The sequence below is a fragment of the Chaetodon auriga genome, chromosome 3 (assembly GCF_051107435.1).
Source record: "Chaetodon auriga isolate fChaAug3 chromosome 3, fChaAug3.hap1, whole genome shotgun sequence".
Taxonomy (NCBI): Eukaryota; Metazoa; Chordata; class Actinopteri; order Chaetodontiformes; family Chaetodontidae; genus Chaetodon; species Chaetodon auriga.
Window position 1 is genome coordinate 9,652,623 of NC_135076.1, and position 19,273 is coordinate 9,671,895.

Sequence of the window (19,273 nt, forward strand, 5' to 3'; positions counted from 1 at the left end):
AGGGACGAGGATGAAATTGAACACGAAGCAGGTGTGTGTGTGTCTGTGTGTGTGTGTGTGCGTACCTGTTGGTCCAGTGTGTTTGAGGGGCCTGGTCCTTGCTGGGGGCCGGCAGGGCGGGAGTGTGTTGGTGTGTGTGAGAGAGCGTGTGTGAGTGTGTGTTGGCGGGCGGGTTGGAGGAGCCAGAGGAGCCCTGTGAGGGAGAGTAGTCGGAGTAGGTGGCTGAGGAGCCGCTGTGGTTCAGACAGTGGAGCTTATCCACCTCCTCATCTGTAGACTCTGGACAGAGACGGACACAGAGAGACACACAGGGAGACACACAGGTAGACACACAGAGAGACACACAGAGAGACACACAGGGAGACACACAGAGAGACAGGCAGCTCTGTTCAGTGAAAATGTCACAACCTCTTCTCTCTGATAGCCATCTGTTGTCAGAGCTTCAGTGACAAGCTTGTGTTGGTGGTGATATAAGAATATGTTCAGGTGACTTAGCGCACACTTAAAACCAGCATGACAGTAGTTTCTGTGAACAGCTGATTGATTTCTGAATGTATAATGTGGATATCTCAAAAGAATGAACAGACATGGCCAATTTCTGTTTTGATGATAATTGAATCAAAGACACTCAACATCTAAATGCTTTTGTGTGTAAATGTCATGACCTATGACCATGACATGTGTGCTTTCTGCTTTTCTGCCAACAGAATCCACAACAATAATAAATGGATTATTTAGGCCATTTATTATGCAAAAACGTGTGACTAGTCACAGGCTTTGTTTGTGTCTAATGTGTAGGTTGAAGGTGACGGGGCAAGCACTACAACAACATCAGAAAGTGGATCCATGCTGACGTTTCAGCTGAATTTCCTTGAAGCCTGTATACCGTATTACACATGCTGAGCAGATTTCTTTCTGAATCTTATCATCTGTCCCTTAACCCAGATTCTTGTAGTGCTCTCATTATATGTTTGGACAATATTGAGTCCACTGCACTGACGCAAGACATGGCCTGGATATAAAAGGTGGGTTTCACAGTTTTTAAGAGCTTTATTTAGCCATACTAGTCCCACTGAAATAAAGAACCTCGTTAGGACAGCAGACCTGGAAAGTAAGCTGCAACAAACAACGGTTACAGAGAGGCCTAAAAAACTCTTGTGTAAATGACAGTAATTTCAAAACCAGCAAGTCATGAGACAAACCTGCTGAGATCTTGACGAAGCAGAGCAAAGAATGCTTTTTTTCTGTTGACTTTGTCACAAGAGCCTGACAAGCTGTTTGAGCTTCAGTCACGTCACACTGAGACCTCTGACAAAGGAGTAACAACAGGACGGAGCTCTGGATTAGAGCTCTTCACAAAGAAGAGATAATGAACTGTTTTATTCAGTAGATGGGATTAAGGCTCTGGATTATTTAGAACAAAAGAAACAGATTTTTGATAGGGCTTCAAAATTAGCTTTGCCTTCAGTTTGCCTCTGATGACGCTGAGGCCTTCTGGGCAAAGCAAGCAAAAAGGGTCAGAGCTAAAAGATGAAGACTTTAGGCTGGATGCTAGATTCGCTGGAGAGGCTCATGGTATTCCCTCCCTCCCTCTGTTATGTGCTGAAATTAATTTGTTTACCACTATGACTAATTAGTGGACACTATTACAACATGCCCTGAAGCACTTCACAACAGACCACATTAAAATACCGTGTGAAGTGTATGTGTGCACACGTGGCTACATGTGTGAGACTCTTTGTGTCTCTGTCTCCATCTCACTGTACACATGCAGTATCAGACAGTACCTTTCTTGTCCTTCCCCAGCAGCACCACCTTTGGCTTGTACATAGGTGGCTCCACCAGGGTGGGCCTCATGTCAGAGATGCGGATGTCGTTGGGAGAGCCGCCCATCGAGTCCTGTGCAAAGACAAAAAAAAACCCCACAGGTTCATATCAGGTAACTGCAGTATCGTCCACTAAGGCAGCCTTGGATGGCCTAGCTAAGAGTGTGAGAGGTAATAAATTAAATTAGTGTTAGTTAAAGCTGGTGGAATAGAAAGCTGTCTCTAAAAAAGACTCTAAGACATAACAAAGTTAAATAAATAAATGTGTATTCAGCAGTTGCTGGTGTGTTCAGATATCAATATCCATTATTGCCAGTGGTGTCGCACTATTCCACTGACCTACAGGTGGAGGTAGTGCACCAAGAAACGCAGCAATGTGCCAGCAAAGACAGGGAAGAGGAAGACTACTTGCTCATAACCATGGATGTAAACGATGCAGGTTTCAAAATGTTCTAAAAACCTTTGCAAATGTTTAATGAAGAAGGAAACCAAGTCAACATGCTTGAATCAGATTGGTAAGAAACACTGAATATAAACATACTGTGTGTGTGTGTGTGTGTGTGTGTGTGTGTGTGTGTGTGTGTGATAAACTGCGTGACAACCTCAGAGCTCTCTGTCAGGTCCTCTTTGTCCTTCCTCTTGGGAATGTCGATTCCGGAGTTATGCATTGATCCCTGATCCATTAGCTGAGACTGAGAGAAGTCCTGCATCTCTCTGTCTGTCACCTGGCAAACGCACACACAGACACACACAAACACACACAGATGATTTGTGCCGCCTGCCTTACACCTTTATGACCACAGATCTCTGTACAATAGAGACCATTTGGTTACAGCTCACTGTGGCCAGTGTTTATGAACGTGCACTTCAGGCGTCCTCAGGACCTTGATTTACATATTGATCACTCAGTGTCTACAGTTTGGTGATTTTGGATACATTTGTGTGTGAGTGTGTGCATGTGCGTGTGTGTTTCCTACCTCTTTAGGAGGCAGGGGCCATGGTGGTTCGTACTGTTCTTTGCTGAGGTGTGTGTGTTCCATGTTGGTTCCTGCCGAGGTGGCAGTGCCTGTGCTCAGCTGGTGCTGGTGCTGGTGCTGGTGCTGGTGTTGATGCTGGTGCTGGTGCTGGTGCCCGTGTCCGGCGTGTACGCTTTTACCCACAAGGCTTTGCACTGACTTGACCATGTTCTTAAGGTCCTCAGGGTAGGGTGTTGGGTAGCGCTTTAGGTTTATCTCCACCTACACACAAACAAATAGAAATGGGTTGAGTGCACACGTGAGAATGAAGGACACACACTGAGGACGTGTTTAACAGGAATGCAATAAAAAAATCTGCGTACGAGAAACTTCAATACACGCAAATGAGACATCAGGAATTCTGTTCAGCTCTCACTCATTTCTTCTTTAGCTGCTGTGTCTTGCTAGTTTCCTGCCAGTGACTGCGAATTGGAATATTGTCACTGACCTTGTGGTTCTGATTGTTCAATATTGTTTCAGACACTTCAAGAAACCACTGAAACCAGAAGAGACATATAAAAGCAGTTTGGGAAGAACTGCAGGTTTCTGGAAGTGTGCATTCTTGTTTGAAAGTTTACTTTGAAATATGACCTCAAACTTACTCAATTAAAAACATGAAAGTCTCTGGATTATTTAGCAAGACAGCAGGATTAGGGTCAGATATTATTCAGAAATAATGTCTGTTTAATCACTTTTGTATGTGAAATGGCTATAAACACTACAGGACCCATGAGCCTTTGCGTTGAAATGTGAGATGTAGCACATTTACAACACCAAGAAATGCTCCTTTGGACTCTTGTACCTTTGAATGTTTCTGAGTGAGATATATTTTATTTTTGCATTGAATAGAAATCCTGACAGCCTCGTGACACACACCCCCACCCCCCCGACACACAGACAGAAAGACAGACAGACAGACAGACAGACAGGCAGGCAGACAGAAAGACAGACAGACAGAAAGACAGACAGACACAGAGAGAAAGAGCTGACCTTGACCTTCCCAGAGTTGTCTTCCTCTTCTTTCTTGTCCTCAAAGTCAAAGGCCACAGTCATTCTCTGCTGTCGCTGCTCCTCCCACAGAGTAGGATTAAAGCTGTCACTGTCCGACTGGTAATCTGCACGCACACACACACACACACACACACACACACACACACACCAATGATAGGGTTAAAACTGCTATCATACAGTCGGTCCGTAGATCGTCAGACATGCTCAAACACTCTGTGACCTTTTTAAAATGCCCTTATAAACCTTGTCTACACATTATGAGACACACACACATAAATACACACAGTTTGTACCCTCATCATGTCGCGGTTGCTGAGGAAACATGTAGTTGGTCAAAACCTTCTGTTTGGTTTCGGGGTGGGCTTCTGTCTGCAGTGGGATCAGGGCCTTGGACTGCAAACACAGACGCACACACACACACACACACACACACATACATTTGTATTAGTATTCTTGTGGGGATGTTATCTGATGACATTCATTCCCTGTTTCCTCATCTAAACCTAATCCTACCCCTAATTCTGAAAAACAAAAAGCTTCTCTGCTCACTGATTGGTTATTAGAATATCTGATTGGCTACAGGAAACTTTATTCAGGCCTTGACTGGAAATAAAACCCACCTGACTTACAGGTGCGAAAACAGCCCAAGCATTCATGTAAATCTCTTAGAAAAAATGTGATAATGATGAAACTGAATTCCGAGGAGGGGAAACACTGTTTTCCGGTTTCACATTTGTAATACAAATTGAATTTTGACATCCGCAATCAGTGAGTCAAATGAATCATCAAATGTCTCTTTAATTTGCATGTTCATCTCATAAAACACTGATTAATATCTATTCAAATGATAATGTGATAAGATTGTAAATGTTATTGCACACAGAAAGTTAAGATGAATTAATCCAACATTTCACTTTCAGGTTTTGTATATAAATGAAAGACAGCCACTCATTAACACTCAGCGTGGCTGGCTTTTGGATGGGGAATCTGTCAAAGTGGCAGGTGCAAATGACTTGACTGAATCTGGGTTCAAATTTTGTTGCAGAATATGCAAAAACACGCAAGTGCCGATTTCAAATGTAAATGCGGGACCATTTTGCAAATTGCATTTCAATTTTAAATTTGGTTTCCTCTTTACCACTTCGGTAAGAATAATGTGTCAGCTATTAGATTTCAATGTCATCCACCAAATTCGCTGAAACTTTAGACTAAACTTTAAACGTCATGAAGAACATTAATATACAATAGTAAAACGGATGACAAAGTAATAACTGATCATGGACGGAGCAATAACTGTACATACTTAATTTACATGATAGGTGGTGTCAGATTGTGACAGACGCTGATTTTAAAGTATGAAAAAAAACATCAAGCAACCATCATAGTTTCTTTGAACAAATAACAGCCGACCCAAAATAAAGACAGAGGGGGGAAAAAATAAATAAAAAGAAATCACCAGTACTATGAAATAGTGGCAGTTGTGGGACATTCAGTACAGTGTAGCTTATGCACAGCATTATTTCCATCAGTACAACAGCATAAGGCCGTTCTTATCACACTGCTGGATGTAAAACTCACACTTCCTGCAGATGTTTCACAATAAAAGTCTTCTGAGCAAATAAGACATAATAAGCCATTGCTCTACAGAAAGGACTTTTAATATGAAACAGAGGGAAGAAGCATTGAGTTTGCATTAAGCAGTCACAGCCAAATAAAACTGAAGAGGGAAGCAGATGACGAAACACAGAGGCTTCTTCCGATACAGTAAATTTGATGAAATATTCTGGAGAACTTGGACACGAAAATGAAAAGGCCTGTCTCGAGTAAACACCTGGCTCTGTGATTTGCGTGTATATGCAGTAGCTGTGTCAGGTACAGTCTCTGGGAGTGTTGGAGGAGAGAGATACCTGATTGTCAGAAAGCCAGAGAGCTGCCAGGTCCTTCAGCTTCGTAAAGGTAAACGGTAGATTCTTTAACCTGAGAGAGACACAGAGGGAGGGTGAGGATGCAAAGAGACGTTTCCTCTGCCCACGCACTGTGCAGCCTGCAGAGCGCGTAACCATGGCAACACACTCACCCATTCCCATGGCAACTACAGGCCGTGAGAGCAGCCACACAACCAAAACGGCCATTGAGAAAGTGTTGGCTGTGTGTGTGCGTGTACCTATTGTCACTACTGAGTCATTGTTTGGTCATTTGCTTGTGTATGTGTGAGGGTGTGCATGTGTGTATGTGTGCGTGCATGTGTGTGTGTGTGTGTGCGTGCGTGCGTGCGTGCGTGCGTGTACCTGTTGTCACTAAGGTTCAGGACTCGTAGTTTGGTCATCTGTCCGATCTCATCAGGAAGAAACTCCAGTTTGTTGGACCGCAGTGACATTACTGTCACGTTCTTACAGTTACCAATCTGAAACACACACACACACACACACACACACACACACACACACACAGAAGCCATTACATGACATTATGATACTGATACTGACAAGATCAGCTGCATGAAGGACACCTTTAACCAATCTACGTTACAGTCCTGTGGATGAAGTATATGGAGTCTGCAACTACCAATGTCCTCGATTAATGGTTTAGTCTGTAAAATGTCAGAAAGTCGGGAAAAAATCATTCTTTCCTGCAGCTCAAGGTGACACCACTAATTGCCTCTTTTGTCTGGCCAACAATAGAAAACCCGAAAAGGTTCTATTTACTGTCACAGAAAACAAAGAAAGCCAGCACATGCTCATGATTTGGATTGCGGAAACGGTACATTTAAGCTTAAAAATGACTTGCCAATGAATAGATTATCAGCATAATCGCCAATCAATTTTCCATTGATCAACTCATGGTTTAATCACCTGGCTGTATCAGTTCTAAATAAAGTCAGCACTGCAGTGAGGATATCTGATCTTCCTACCTCCCGCGGCAGCTCTGAGAGGAAGTTCTCGTCGGCAGCGAAGGTCCTCAGGCTGTGCAGGTAGCCGATAGTGGAAGGCAACGACTCCAACTCGTTACAACTACAGTCCAACTCCTCCAGCAGAGACAGACTGGGTGAAAGGAACAGAGGCAGAAAGGAAGAGATGCAGAGAAAATGACAGAAAGAAAATTACTCTGCATGCTGTAAAACCTCTGCTGTAACTTTAGATCAGACATGGGTTCTAATGGATGAACGTGGCACTACATTTGATTTTTCCTATTGTCAACAAATCCTGGAAAAAGACTGAACCAAGAATGAATTCATCCTACTATCAAGTATTCTTTGGGCATCCTCAGCCTCATACAATGTCCTCCTCTGAGTGACAGAGCTCCATAGTTGTCCAGAAAGTATTAAGAACACATGAGTGAGCCACACGTTGCACTGCATGTTGCTTCATTACCATGAACAAATACAGTTTATTTTCAGTCAATCTCACATACACCAGCCTGCTGCAAGTACAGGAGCTAAAAATAGTCCCAACAACTCTCTGAGTAACATTTGCTAAAAACTGCAGTACTTTTTTTTTTTCTTCAGTAGGAATAAATGGGCTCAGAGCTGCGTGCCACAGACAGGGTCGGGATGTTGCAAAGCATTGAGAGAAGGACTAACGCATTGTTGGTTTTGGCCTTTTGGTGAGATTTGTTGACAATAAGAAAAATATACATCAACACCAGCCTTATCCCATAATATGTTATGATAAGAAAGGTAATTTGTCTTAGAAGGAGAGAGTGTTGAGAGAAGGAAAAGATCATCACATTGAAGAATCATCCAATTATTCAAACAGCCAGTCAATTACTTCTCAACCAACCGATTCGGTGTTACCTACGATAATTTGGTTGGCCGCCCATCCTGTCTTTCCCACTTCTATCCCCTTTGATGTCTGAAATTCTTCAACCTGGATCTCAACTTCTCCCCTCAACCAACAGTCACAGTAACATCCACGGCAGGCCCTCTACAGGACACCCTGACCCCCCCACCCCCCTTTACTACCATCGCTGGCCTAGCAGCACGCTAACAGCAGGCTAATGCTAATGAGACAACAATTTTACATTAATGTACTGTCACTGTTAACATTGCATTAGTCTGCTCTTATTATTCCCAGTGGACCGTGACCATCTGGGCCACCATACGGTCGAACCTGAGAGAGGAGAGGAGGGGAGTTTCATATCCTACTGTATATCGAGATTTAAGGTTACTTTATGTCTTTACTTTATGTCGAAAAAATTTTAAATGTGTCAAATTAGACTTTTTAACAACACTCCTATGATTATCTGGCTGCCATCTGTCAGCCAGCTATAGTAACAGCCCCACAGTCAGTGGCAGATGTTGCAGGGAAACACAGTGGCTCAGTGGTTTCGTCACAAGGTCACTTTAAGACACAAGTTTCTTGATTCAAATCTCCTGTGTGTGTGGAGCATACATGCTTTTGTGCATGTTTTTTTTTTAATTTTATTTTTAGCGAGTAAGAAATTTAAACCCCGCTTGCACACTCAGCTAAATGAACCAAAATGACAACAATGATAACTGAGACATACTGTGTATTTGCCTTTATAGTCTAAAACTACCTGGTGTACATATACATGTACATGTTAGCCCATTTTGTAGCTGTGTTATACTAATGGCCCTAAAAGGTTAATAACTGAAAGTGAAACATAAGACTTGATCTTGTGCTTGAATATTGTTGTACTGATGCAGCTAGAGGGGAATACGGGCAGAAATTCTGCAAATGCATACATTTATCAGTTTACACGTCAACTACATAAACTTGTCCAGTAATGTAAAAGAATTAATGAAATGTAGCAACAGAGAAGTAGAAATATGATCACAGTCATCATTAGTAAGCAGCACTTCAAAACTGAGAGGGATAAGAAAAGGATCTCTTAAGGTGTTTTTGGTTTAATCAGAGGGGAGGCAATGGATCTACAGTACTACTTGTTGAGACTAAAACCTGGGATTTGTTCAGGAAGACAAAATGTTTTCATAGCGTTCAGATACAAATATGTTGCAAATAGTGACATGGAAGTCAATGATGTGTCAGTGGATATTAAACACCACCCGTTCAGTGTTTTAATCATGTAATCCATCACAGATGAAATGATTCACACTAGAATTAATCAGATCCAAGTTACTGCTCAACTGTTTCAAACAGCAAAAAGGAACAGGATCATTTTATTCCAGTTCACACTGATGTCATATTTCCGTTGGTGTCGGCCTTGTTTGGATTGTCTTTCTACCAATCCTGGAGTTAAACAGACCCATTGTTCGTATTTGCAGTCTGTAATGTGAGCAGAAATGTATTCTTATAAAGGATCTCTAAAGCATACAGAGATGAAATGACAATGACAATACTTCTGACTTCAGAATGTGTTTCAAAAATGTTTCTGCTTAATCCAACAAATATTCTTCTCATTTCAAAAGCAACCAATCTCATTTCTGTGATGGAATCTGGACTGTGATGGATTATCATAAGAATAATCAAATTACTACAATCATATTACATGCAATCATTTCTGTCTCAACCCTGTAGGATTTAAGGAACTGATGTAGTAGATTTCCAATCAATAATGCATTTTTTGATCAAATATTAAGCCCAAATATTGAAAAAAGTTTGGGAGGAAATGCAAAATGATCACTTAATGCCTTGAAACTGAATGAAAGTTCATGTTTGCATGTAATTTCCCACAGCTCCATGTAGCTGTGAGCCCGTGCGTTTGTATCTGTTACGCAGTTGAACATCTATCTGTCTCTGAACGCACCCCTGGATCCAGTAGGCTAATGTTACTCACCCTTGCTTGGGCTTCGCACTAATGCCACGGCAACGCAGCAAACACAACACACAGAACCCCCCAATCATCAGCCAGCATAACAACACAGCAGCTAATAGCAATACACAAGGAAAACAACAACCCACCAAAGATAAACCTGCTGAGAAAATCTGACAAAATACAGCTGAAGGTGTTCTCAAAATCAAACAAAAGGCTACATGGCTTTATTATTAGTTCTGCTTTTTTTGTGCATGTAGTGTGTGTGTGTGTGTGTGTGTGTGTGTGTGTGTGTGTGTGTGTGTCGATGCATGTGTGTATGGGTTTCTTACCTCCCAATGGTGTTAGGCAGTGAGGTCAGCTGGTTGTCATCTACCTTCAGTGTTGTCAGCTTCTTCAACATTCCTACACAATATGCAAACACACACACATTCACATGGACACACAAACATAAATGCAAAGTTGTTTGCTCTATGAATGAATCTACTATCAGCCCTGAAATGCCCTCTCTTTGAAGTACAGAGTTGGCAACATTCTAAAAGACCGAAGTCAACAAGGATTGGACCGTATGAGTATTCTTATGTGTAATATAGCTTATTCCTCCTCACCATAGAGTTGAAAACTACTAAAAAAACTCTCAGTGAGGCCCATAGTGGCACTGGGTGAGGTGTCATTGATTACCATGAACACTGTAGTTATTTTGAGTCAGTCCCACATACACCATCCTGCTGCCATAAATATGCTCCAGCACACCAAATGCATACTAATGAAATGAGTCTGAAAATAGTCACACAAATGCAGAAAAAAAAACACTGCAGCATCCAGCTGTTTTAATAAATAACTTTTTTCTTTTTTCTAATGAGTGTGGGGCTGAGAGAGACTGATGCATCGTTGGCTTTTGTCTTTTCATGGGAAATATACAGAACAACCCCAGGCTTATACTTTATTCAGTTATCTGTGCTGCATCAATCCTGCACAGCGACCACCTCTCACCTAAGACATGCCCAGTCCCACCACAGATCGCCCCATCAGCAATTAAATAGGTGGAGATGTAAATGCTCCATCAATTTGGGAAAAAGGCTGTGTGTGTCTTTGTGTGTGTGTGTACCTATAGTGTCAGGGAGGTGCTGCAGCATGTTGGAGGAGAGCAGCAAGTCCTCTAAGGCCTCGCAGCCTGAAATATCCGTGTCCAACGTCTCAATACGATTCTTAGCTAAGTCCAAATACCGCAACTGACGAAGTTTTCCTAGCGACTGCAGCGGGAGAGGAAGGAACAATTGAATGACAAAGAAGAGGTACATGAGCAAAAATGTGAAAGTAAGTCAAACATCTCCGGGACTGCTTTTTCCCCTGTTCTTACCCCTGGTATCGACTGTAGAGAGTTGTTATCCAGCCACAGCTCTTTTAGGTTGTGGATCTGTTCCAACACCTCCGGCTAACATGCGAACAGAGGAATCCATATCAGCATATAGCGACTGAATATAAGTCAACAAATATGAAGCTATGTATCCATTTATAGGAAAACAACTGAATTATTCATTAACAAAGGACAGTGTCTCTGCACTGCTTTGAACATCCAAAACATAACTTGAGTCAAGTCTTTGGCATAACTATGATAAAAATATTGGCAGAGTGGGTGAGGCTGGCAATCTCTCCCTCCATGCTTTCTCGCTCTTGGCAGGAAGCAGACCACAGAGTCAACCTACTCCTGTCATAGCCGACTTCCTGTCTGACCCCCCGTCAGCCTCCGTCCAGCCCTCTCCTCCTCCATCATGTCGCTGTGTCCCATTTCAGGGTCCAACTGAAGGATAGTGGGCTGAAGTCGCTCCTGCCTAAAAGCGACAGCCTACAGAGGATCCACCATATGCCGCATTGGGTTTCGAAATGTGAACTATGAAGGCGGCGGCCCCCGAAATAGGACACAGCATCTGTGTTTCTGTCTCCCCCTCTCCCTTCACCTTTTTCTGCTCATCTCTTTACAAATAAATATGGTTCAACTAGTAACTGCACAAATGACTCATTCAAGTTCAAGACATTCAAGACAGCATTCAAGTTTGAGCTTCCTGTGATCACAAAGGACAATTTGTTAAACAATTGATGATGCATTTCAAAAGTAAACATGGCAGCAATCAGTCTCACCACATCAGAGAATTCATTGCTACCCAGATCCAACCTCTCCAGCTGTGTCAGTCTGTGGATGGACCTGAAGGGGGAGAACATACGATAGATAGATAGATAGATAGATAGATAGATAGATAGATAGATAGATAGATGTATTTATATTTCCTTATATTTGATATTGTTTGGTTTAGTAAAGCTACAGGACATCCCTCCTTTTTCAGATTTTTTGTCATTTCATTTCCATTTTGAACACATTACTTTTTTACCCACTTTAACTAGTTGCAAAGCAATGGTTTGATTCCCTTTTCACCTTTGAAAATCTTAAGGAAAAACCTGAACTAACCTTTACTTTGTATTTGAGTCAATATGCCTCCTTTATGTTGATAGGGAAGCATTTCAAGAAACAGCACTGGCTGTAACCCGTATTCATAGTACAAAGTAGTCCAAGGAGGAATGTGCAGTGGATGAAATCACCATTATTTCACCACTTTGAAGTTTATCTGTTAGGTGCAGTTGTTATAGCGGCCTCGTCCGTGCTCACGGTGGGGATATGGACACGGATAAATGCAGCTACAGCTACATTACATTAAACAGGAAACATTTACAACTGTTAATGCCAACACACTGCAGTTGTAACAGACTTCATCAGTATTCAAGAACACCTGCTAGGAATAAATATAGTTTTAATCTGGACACCTGGGAGAGCAAGCACACACTCAGTAATATCATGAAGCATCTGTGTGTTCCATCACACTTGCACCCAGTGAAGCGTAAAGAATTAAATTCAGTGTGTTCGTTCTTTTCTCTTCCTTCTTTCCCACACATGCATATGGCGGTTTGTCTTACTTTGGCATGGTTTTCAGGTGGTTCTCTCTCAGCTCCAGGATCCGTAGTTTGGAGAGTCTGAAAAACATAAGGCACATAAGCCAAAATGTAAATTACTGTTTTAATTGTTACAATATAAAATGAGGGAAAAAAACAGGCCCCAGATTTCCTGATTTCAATGTGAGAACCAGCATCAAACTCTATCGATCAGTGATAATAATGATAGATAATAATAGACCAGTAAACTCGGCATCATTATAGATGATTACCACCATGGCCGTGTTTCAATGTGAGGATATCTGTCACTAGTGTGCTTCCACAAATTTCACAGGACTCACGATAACTAAACTTACAAATCATCAGAACAACCAAAAATACTCCACCATGAGCCTGACCAGAGTAAAATGCTAAAAAGTACATGAATGGGTTAATGAGGGAGGGGAGAATGATTGAATGGATATCTTATCAGGCATGCTCTGCTTCTTTCAGTGACTAAAAAATACATAATGTGCAGTACAGACAATACAAAGGCTGATAAGCCAGGATGTACCCACTCTTTTCACCAAGATTCTTTAAAATACCTGTGGTGCTGAATTCGAGTCTGTGGTGCCTGAAATAAGGAATAACATCACATCCAACACAGTCACGCACTTTCACACACAAACAATTACATGCATCAGTTTACCTGCCGAAGTTAGCCGGCAGATACTCCAAGAAGGCATCGTTTAAGAAGAGCTGGGTCAGATTAAGGAGCTGCGTAAAACCATCCGGGAGTCTGGGAGAGGCAGAAAGAAAGAAAGAAAGAAAGAAAGAAAGAAAGAAAGAAAGAAAGAAAGAAAGAAATGCAGAAGAAGAATAAGAAAGTGTGTCTCCTTGAAGGGCCTCAGTGGATTGAAACACAGACAAGGTTCCCATAACAACTCTTTAGCTAACTGCTCTTAGCCTGCAGATGACTCATGCCCTGCATATGCACACACACACACACGCACACACACACACACACACACACACACACACATGGTAAAAGAAGCATTTCTGTCTGCAGTATACTGTGTGGTTTGTCCAGTTGTGTTTCATGCATATTACACCACCAACAGGAAAACTGTGATTATTAGAATAACACTAGAAGCTTCAGTAGCTTCATATCAGAATGGTAAACAACACCAGCACTTTACTGCAGCAATTTTTATCGTCTCGCCATAGCTGAGCCAAACGGATACTCATAGTCGTATGGTAGTATAGGGTCTGTGGATGCAGCTAGCTATTCTAAAATATTTAGCTCCTCTTTGTGTTATACACACGTGGATTGGAATAGATAAAAGGACAGAAAGAGAGAACCGTGGCAGCCTCTTGACGCTGAGCTGTGACAGAAAAATCTGCCCAAACAGCTAAATATGTGGCAAATGCATCACACAATCCATTACATCTTGAACTGAGTCCAGATCCACTCAAGCTAGTTGACAAAATTGGTGCTATCAACAAAACGAAGAACTCCTTGGGGCATTTGGAGGGGGTTGCGTTCAATAGAAAATGTTCAAAATGAAACAATACTATAAATGAACCAATCTGAAAGTGTTTGAGAGATTTTTGGATGATAAAGTCCTTGTTTTTCCTCAGGTTGTTATCCAGAACCTGTATTCTCAGTTTCGCAGCTGTGTACACTTTTGTGCTTCAGACAAACACTAATACACTATGTGCTGCCCTTAAAAAGAGGTGCAAGCTTTCCACTGAACGCTCAACCTCAGTCGTCATGGTACGAGTAAGATGCGTTACTACAAGGTGCGTGTTAGTGTCTTACTTGGTGATAGGGTTGACACTGGCCTCCACCACAGACAGGCCTTTACAGCATTTTATATTGTCTGGAAACTCCTGGATACCTGTGAGAGAGAGACGCAGAAGAGGACATGTGGTGGCACTCAGTGGTACTATTTTGATGTTTCTTGAGTGAGTTCCTATAAAAACGGGGAAGCGTTATCTACAGCGAGCTCTGCAGGTGTTCAGACAGCATCACAGTTTGGTGAAATACTTTGGATGTGAAATTGTTGCGATCTCGAGGTTTTATTCTGGGCTGCTGCAGGAAAACTCCAACTTTCACAGACTGCAGCTGGGAATGCTGGGAAGTTTACAGATGTTTACTCTGCTTCGTGTTTTTTAGTTTGTCAGGTTTGTTCAGGTCATCAGAGGATTTTTACCGTTTTTACTGATGTCCAGCTCTTTGAGGTTAACCAAGCTGGCAATGGTGGTGGGCAGGTTGGACAGGTCGTTATCAGGCATGCTCAGCTTCTTCAAGGCCTGGCAGTTGAAGAGTTGCTATGGAAACACAGTGGGGAGACAATGGAATATTATAGTCTGCTGACAAAATCACACAGACCTTTAGTAGAAAGGTACAAAAGGACAGAGAGCGGGGAAGTCAGCTGGAGGCATGCACCACTTAATGTTGTGGAAAAGCAGTGCTATTTTAGCTGCATTTTTCTATGAATAATGCAGAATTAATCTCCTACATATGGTGGCCCTTAGGGACAAAAAATAAGGGTGAAAGCAAAAACATTCATAGTAAAGTGTCCTAAATAGAGAAGTACTGCAAATGCCAAAACTTATGCAAGAGTGAAAGCACATGCATAAACAGGAAAGTGCTTAGATTACAGAAAGGTTAAATAAATGACCAAAACACAATCAGAGATAATCTTAACTCAGGGCCAGTACAACAACGATCTCCTCCACAGACATGTTTCCTCCTCATTTGTATGAATTGAACATTTTTGTCTTTTGACACCTCCCATTTTCTGCCTTGTGAAGAGATTAGCTCGTGTCCTGTAGAAAATGATTGGGGGTGAACTGCGTGTCGAAATCTCAGGCCTTCACCGCTGGAAGGTAAGACCTAAACATTAAGACAGACCTGGCAAAGGCCACATTATTTGTTTATTATTTATCTGAGGACATCTCAGAATAACATGTAGTAAAAATGCTCGTGCAGTGACAGTCAGAACACAGATATGAGTGAGAAGAATAGCTGCACCTCCACAAACACAGGCCAGGTCGGGTGACTTTTTTATGAATAAGTCTGATGATGTGCAGTCTATTTTTTCATTTAAGGACAATTTGACATAAATCTGTAGGCCTATTTATAAACCAGTTCATGATGGACACTGTGTATGTAATTCAGACCGAACAAAATAAACAAGTATGAACATTTTCAGGTGTGGTCAGATCTGAAGTCATGGGTTTTTGAGGTTCCTCAGTAAGCCTCCAGCAGACTGCTCTGTGTTACACATGACGTCTGCATCCAGAATAATCTGAGACATCATGGTGACAAAGTCTCAATTTTTAGAGTGAGACATTAAAAATCAATAACCATTGTGGACTCTTCAATAGATAACCCCGGTCTTCTCAGCACAGGTGGAACACCACCTGGGAAATGGACCGGAATTTGGTTCACTTTTGGTGCCCTCTGAACGGGTGACCTGATTAGATCTGGTAGATACAGGTGATACAGCATCCCTACAGAATGAATGCTGAGGATTTCCTGCCTACCAACTCAATCCATTCGGATGAATGCAGTGGCACCTCCACATCTTTAGGCAGATGTTTTTTGTCAGTTGAAGGCAAGCTTCACCTGCCACTAACGCAGCCCTATTCTATGTCTCCATTCATGCAGGTTATATTTAGAAATCCAATTCAAAGCATGTGTCATTTAAACCAGGACAGGATATCAATAAAATGAGACAGCCCTCTTATGAGCAGCACCTGTAATTCACCTTGAAATCTGCAAGGGCATTTTGCCTCGTCACTAGCCATATTGGGGTTTCCTGATCGTCTCAGATGGCCTAGGACGCCACCCTGTGGCGGTGATGCGGCCAGGAATTGACATGTGACTTGCTGTTGCCTAGTATGTGATGATGTTTGTAGTATTTAAATGGAAGAAAACCATGCTGCTGGTTTTGGTCTCAAATCTATTTCATTAGGAATGGCAATGACGATAAGTCCGGTCAAGTAAAGGAAGTGTTACATATTGCAAAATCACAAATTTGCAAACTTCACCGCATATGACCCCTGTCTATCTTTAGACCCTTAAAGGAAAAACTTCAGAGCCGTTCAGAGTGAAATATCTCAAAGGTTATTGAAAGGATTGACATGTAAACATAAAGTTCAAAGCATGAGTACACCTGAGGCTGACAAGGGTCAGTAATGAAAACTGCAATGTAGACTGACAAGCTGAGTCTGAGATATCCTAAACTCGCATTTGTAAAGAGGGAAAAACACTTTTGGTTTAGGTACCAGCATGTCTTCGGTGCCACCCCCAGGGCAGACTTTACATTTTTTGCAACACTGGTGGTAAAGATCAAAGAACAGCAAAGCGGTCTCTCCACTTTTCAGCCATCAAACACTTGATTTCTGGTGGTTCAACACTTTTAGTATTTTTAGTATCACTGTAAAATCCTTTAAATGGACGTCATGGGTGCTTCGATCTAAAACTAAATGAATGGGCTCACACAACATTAATATATCAAAATGTGTCAGCTTCTGAGAGTGCAAGTGACTGGTTACAGCCAAGCAATCAGTGTGTGAAAAAATGCAACAATGCATATTTGCTGTGCTTTCAACCAATAGGTCAAAAAGTAAAACAGCTCTTTATTATGTAAGACATGGATCACTGCTCCCGTGAACAAGGTGTTGAGCAAACACTTTATTCCAATCGAAGTGATCAAGGTCAAAAAAAAAAAAAAAAAAAGTGCCACACATATTGGGTTGGCTGGCTGGCCCTGGTCCAGGTTCAGGTAGTCAAGAAGTGATTTTAAGTGTATCAAGTAGAGAGACGAGCTGCAGCAGAGAAGAGTTGACTCATGGCTCAGAGTTACCTTAGGTAGTTCCTCAATCTGGTTGGCGTCTAGGTAGAGCTCCTCCAGAGTTCTCTCAAAGCTGAAGATTTCCTTGGGGACCTGCTGCAGGCTGCAGTGGGAGTAGTCCAACACTGAGATCACTTCCTCCTCGCCACGGAAACAACGGCACGGCACCAGCCGGCCAATCAGCTTCCGCTTAGTGGTCATTTCCAGACACTGCACTATAGTGGCGAGAAGAGGACAGGGGAGAGGTGTTAGATTCATTTCAGAAGGTCTGAATCACATGAATATCATCAGGTTCATTGTATCTGATTGTTGGTCTGACAGCTCCAAGTACACGGTCAGGTTACATCACTAAGAGAGAACAAAGCGTCTCAAACATCAAACCAACATCAGATATGCTTCAAGGACTAATCACGGAGCTGGCATTAAGATGTATGTGTGGGATTTTCTCTAAAATGTTCTGAGATAAAGTTGTATTCAGTGATGGTGACAGGTTTCACTGCCTTTGGATGAGTAATTCAATAAATATATGCACAGAGCAACACGCTCTCCAAAAAACGCCACTGCCAGCATCTGAGAGTGTAAAAATGACAGCGATCATGCGACTCCACAGCCGTCAGTATTAAACAGACACGTACAGCAGATCAGACCTATCAGCTCATCAGTAGAGGCACATCATCTGTGAGTTGGCAGACAGCCCTGTGATGACCTGTCCAAGGTGTACTCTGGCCTCTCGCCCATTCTGAGCTGGGATAAACTCTATCCCTCCTCCAAACTCCATCTCCCCAAACTCTAAACCCAGCCCTGCAGAGGATGAGCAGGTATAGATAAAGACTGGATGAAGTGTCCAATTGACTCTAAATTAACTAATTTCAGCTTCAAATTGTCAACAAATCAAGAAATGAATAAAGGAAGAAATGGAATATAATATTCATAATTCTGTTTTCATATATGTATTTGTATATTTGCCTGAAAATAAGAATTGTTATACAGATTTTTTCACCTCAGAATGAGCTCTTTATAACTGCAGAGGGAGCAGGTCCTCCTCCACAGAGTTCACCATGTTTCACCACCATGTTTCTACAGTAGCCCAGAGCAGACAAACCAAACACTGAGTCTAAACAGCATCTTTTGTATTTTTTTGCAGCAGCTGTAGGTTATCCCACTCACTTGGAAATGGAGGGATGAGACAAGGAGTATTCAGTTGATTGCAGTTTTTGATTTTCACACACACAAAAAAAGCCGTGACTTTGGAAGGAACCCACTTAATTTGCTTAATTTCAGACTGCAGAAGCATCATATTAGTATCAGATAAACTTGGCAATGCAAAGAAAGAGAAAGTTCTCCATCTCTTACATTTGAATGGCATCAGGAAGGGATCTCTTCACTGCTAAGGTGGACAGGAGAAAAATTACAGCATCGGAAAACAGTTGTAAAGTACATGAAAGCACGTCGGTGTTGTTTTAACGGACCTGAAAAAATGTTAGCCTCGCCTTTTAAGTCAGGGTGATGTTACACTTCAAATGCTTTTTCGCTGCCAGGCAGGTGTAAAAGCCGGGGCAGATGGGTAACACAGCCGCCCTTCACCAACCATCAGTTACTCAGCTCACAGCACTCTCTTCACACACACAGACACCCTCTTCAAACAACAAGCCAGAGCCATATAATTAGATTGAATCCTTTGTAATTCTGCGACAACATCACTCCATTACACGACTTCATTTAAAAAGCCAGCGGCTGAATGGCATGAGCGGGATAACCATGGGTATTAAAATCCTTGAGTGAGGATTTATCATCCTGCTTTATCATTTCAAACCCAAACGCTTACTACACTCAATCTACTGACAAATAAAAACGTTTTAATGCCGGCCCTTTCAGATAGAACAAAGAGCGAATTTTC

At 42.0% G+C, this 19,273-nt stretch overlaps 1 protein-coding gene across 17 annotated transcripts in view; it reads right to left on the reverse strand.

The window, feature by feature from the left end:
• Window positions 1-19,273, reverse strand: part of lrrc7 (leucine rich repeat containing 7) — a 114,873-nt gene that overhangs the window by 20,282 nt on the left and 75,318 nt on the right. For 12 of the 17 annotated variants that reach the window (XM_076723726.1, XM_076723804.1, XM_076723803.1 and 9 more), the window contains 19 exons: window positions 17,389-17,591; window positions 14,725-14,842; window positions 14,331-14,409; window positions 13,218-13,307; window positions 12,554-12,610; window positions 11,726-11,789; window positions 10,947-11,021; window positions 10,695-10,839; window positions 9,919-9,991; window positions 9,611-9,628; window positions 6,765-6,894; window positions 6,142-6,257; window positions 5,761-5,830; window positions 4,147-4,246; window positions 3,833-3,957; window positions 2,804-3,064; window positions 2,429-2,551; window positions 1,788-1,899; window positions 66-279 (listed from right to left, as the gene is read on the reverse strand). In XM_076723726.1, the coding sequence (XP_076579841.1) occupies window positions 66-279; window positions 1,788-1,899; window positions 2,429-2,551; window positions 2,804-3,064; window positions 3,833-3,957; window positions 4,147-4,246; window positions 5,761-5,830; window positions 6,142-6,257; window positions 6,765-6,894; window positions 9,611-9,628; window positions 9,919-9,991; window positions 10,695-10,839; window positions 10,947-11,021; window positions 11,726-11,789; window positions 12,554-12,610; window positions 13,218-13,307; window positions 14,331-14,409; window positions 14,725-14,842; window positions 17,389-17,577 (2,159 nt within the window). In that variant the 5' untranslated portion in view covers window positions 17,578-17,591. The remainder of the gene's footprint in view (window positions 1-65; window positions 280-1,787; window positions 1,900-2,428; window positions 2,552-2,803; window positions 3,065-3,832; window positions 3,958-4,146; window positions 4,247-5,760; window positions 5,831-6,141; window positions 6,258-6,764; window positions 6,895-9,610; window positions 9,629-9,918; window positions 9,992-10,694; window positions 10,840-10,946; window positions 11,022-11,725; window positions 11,790-12,553; window positions 12,611-13,217; window positions 13,308-14,330; window positions 14,410-14,724; window positions 14,843-17,388; window positions 17,592-19,273) is intronic. The other 5 variants (XM_076723743.1, XM_076723708.1, XM_076723808.1 and 2 more) reach the window with 3 other exon arrangements.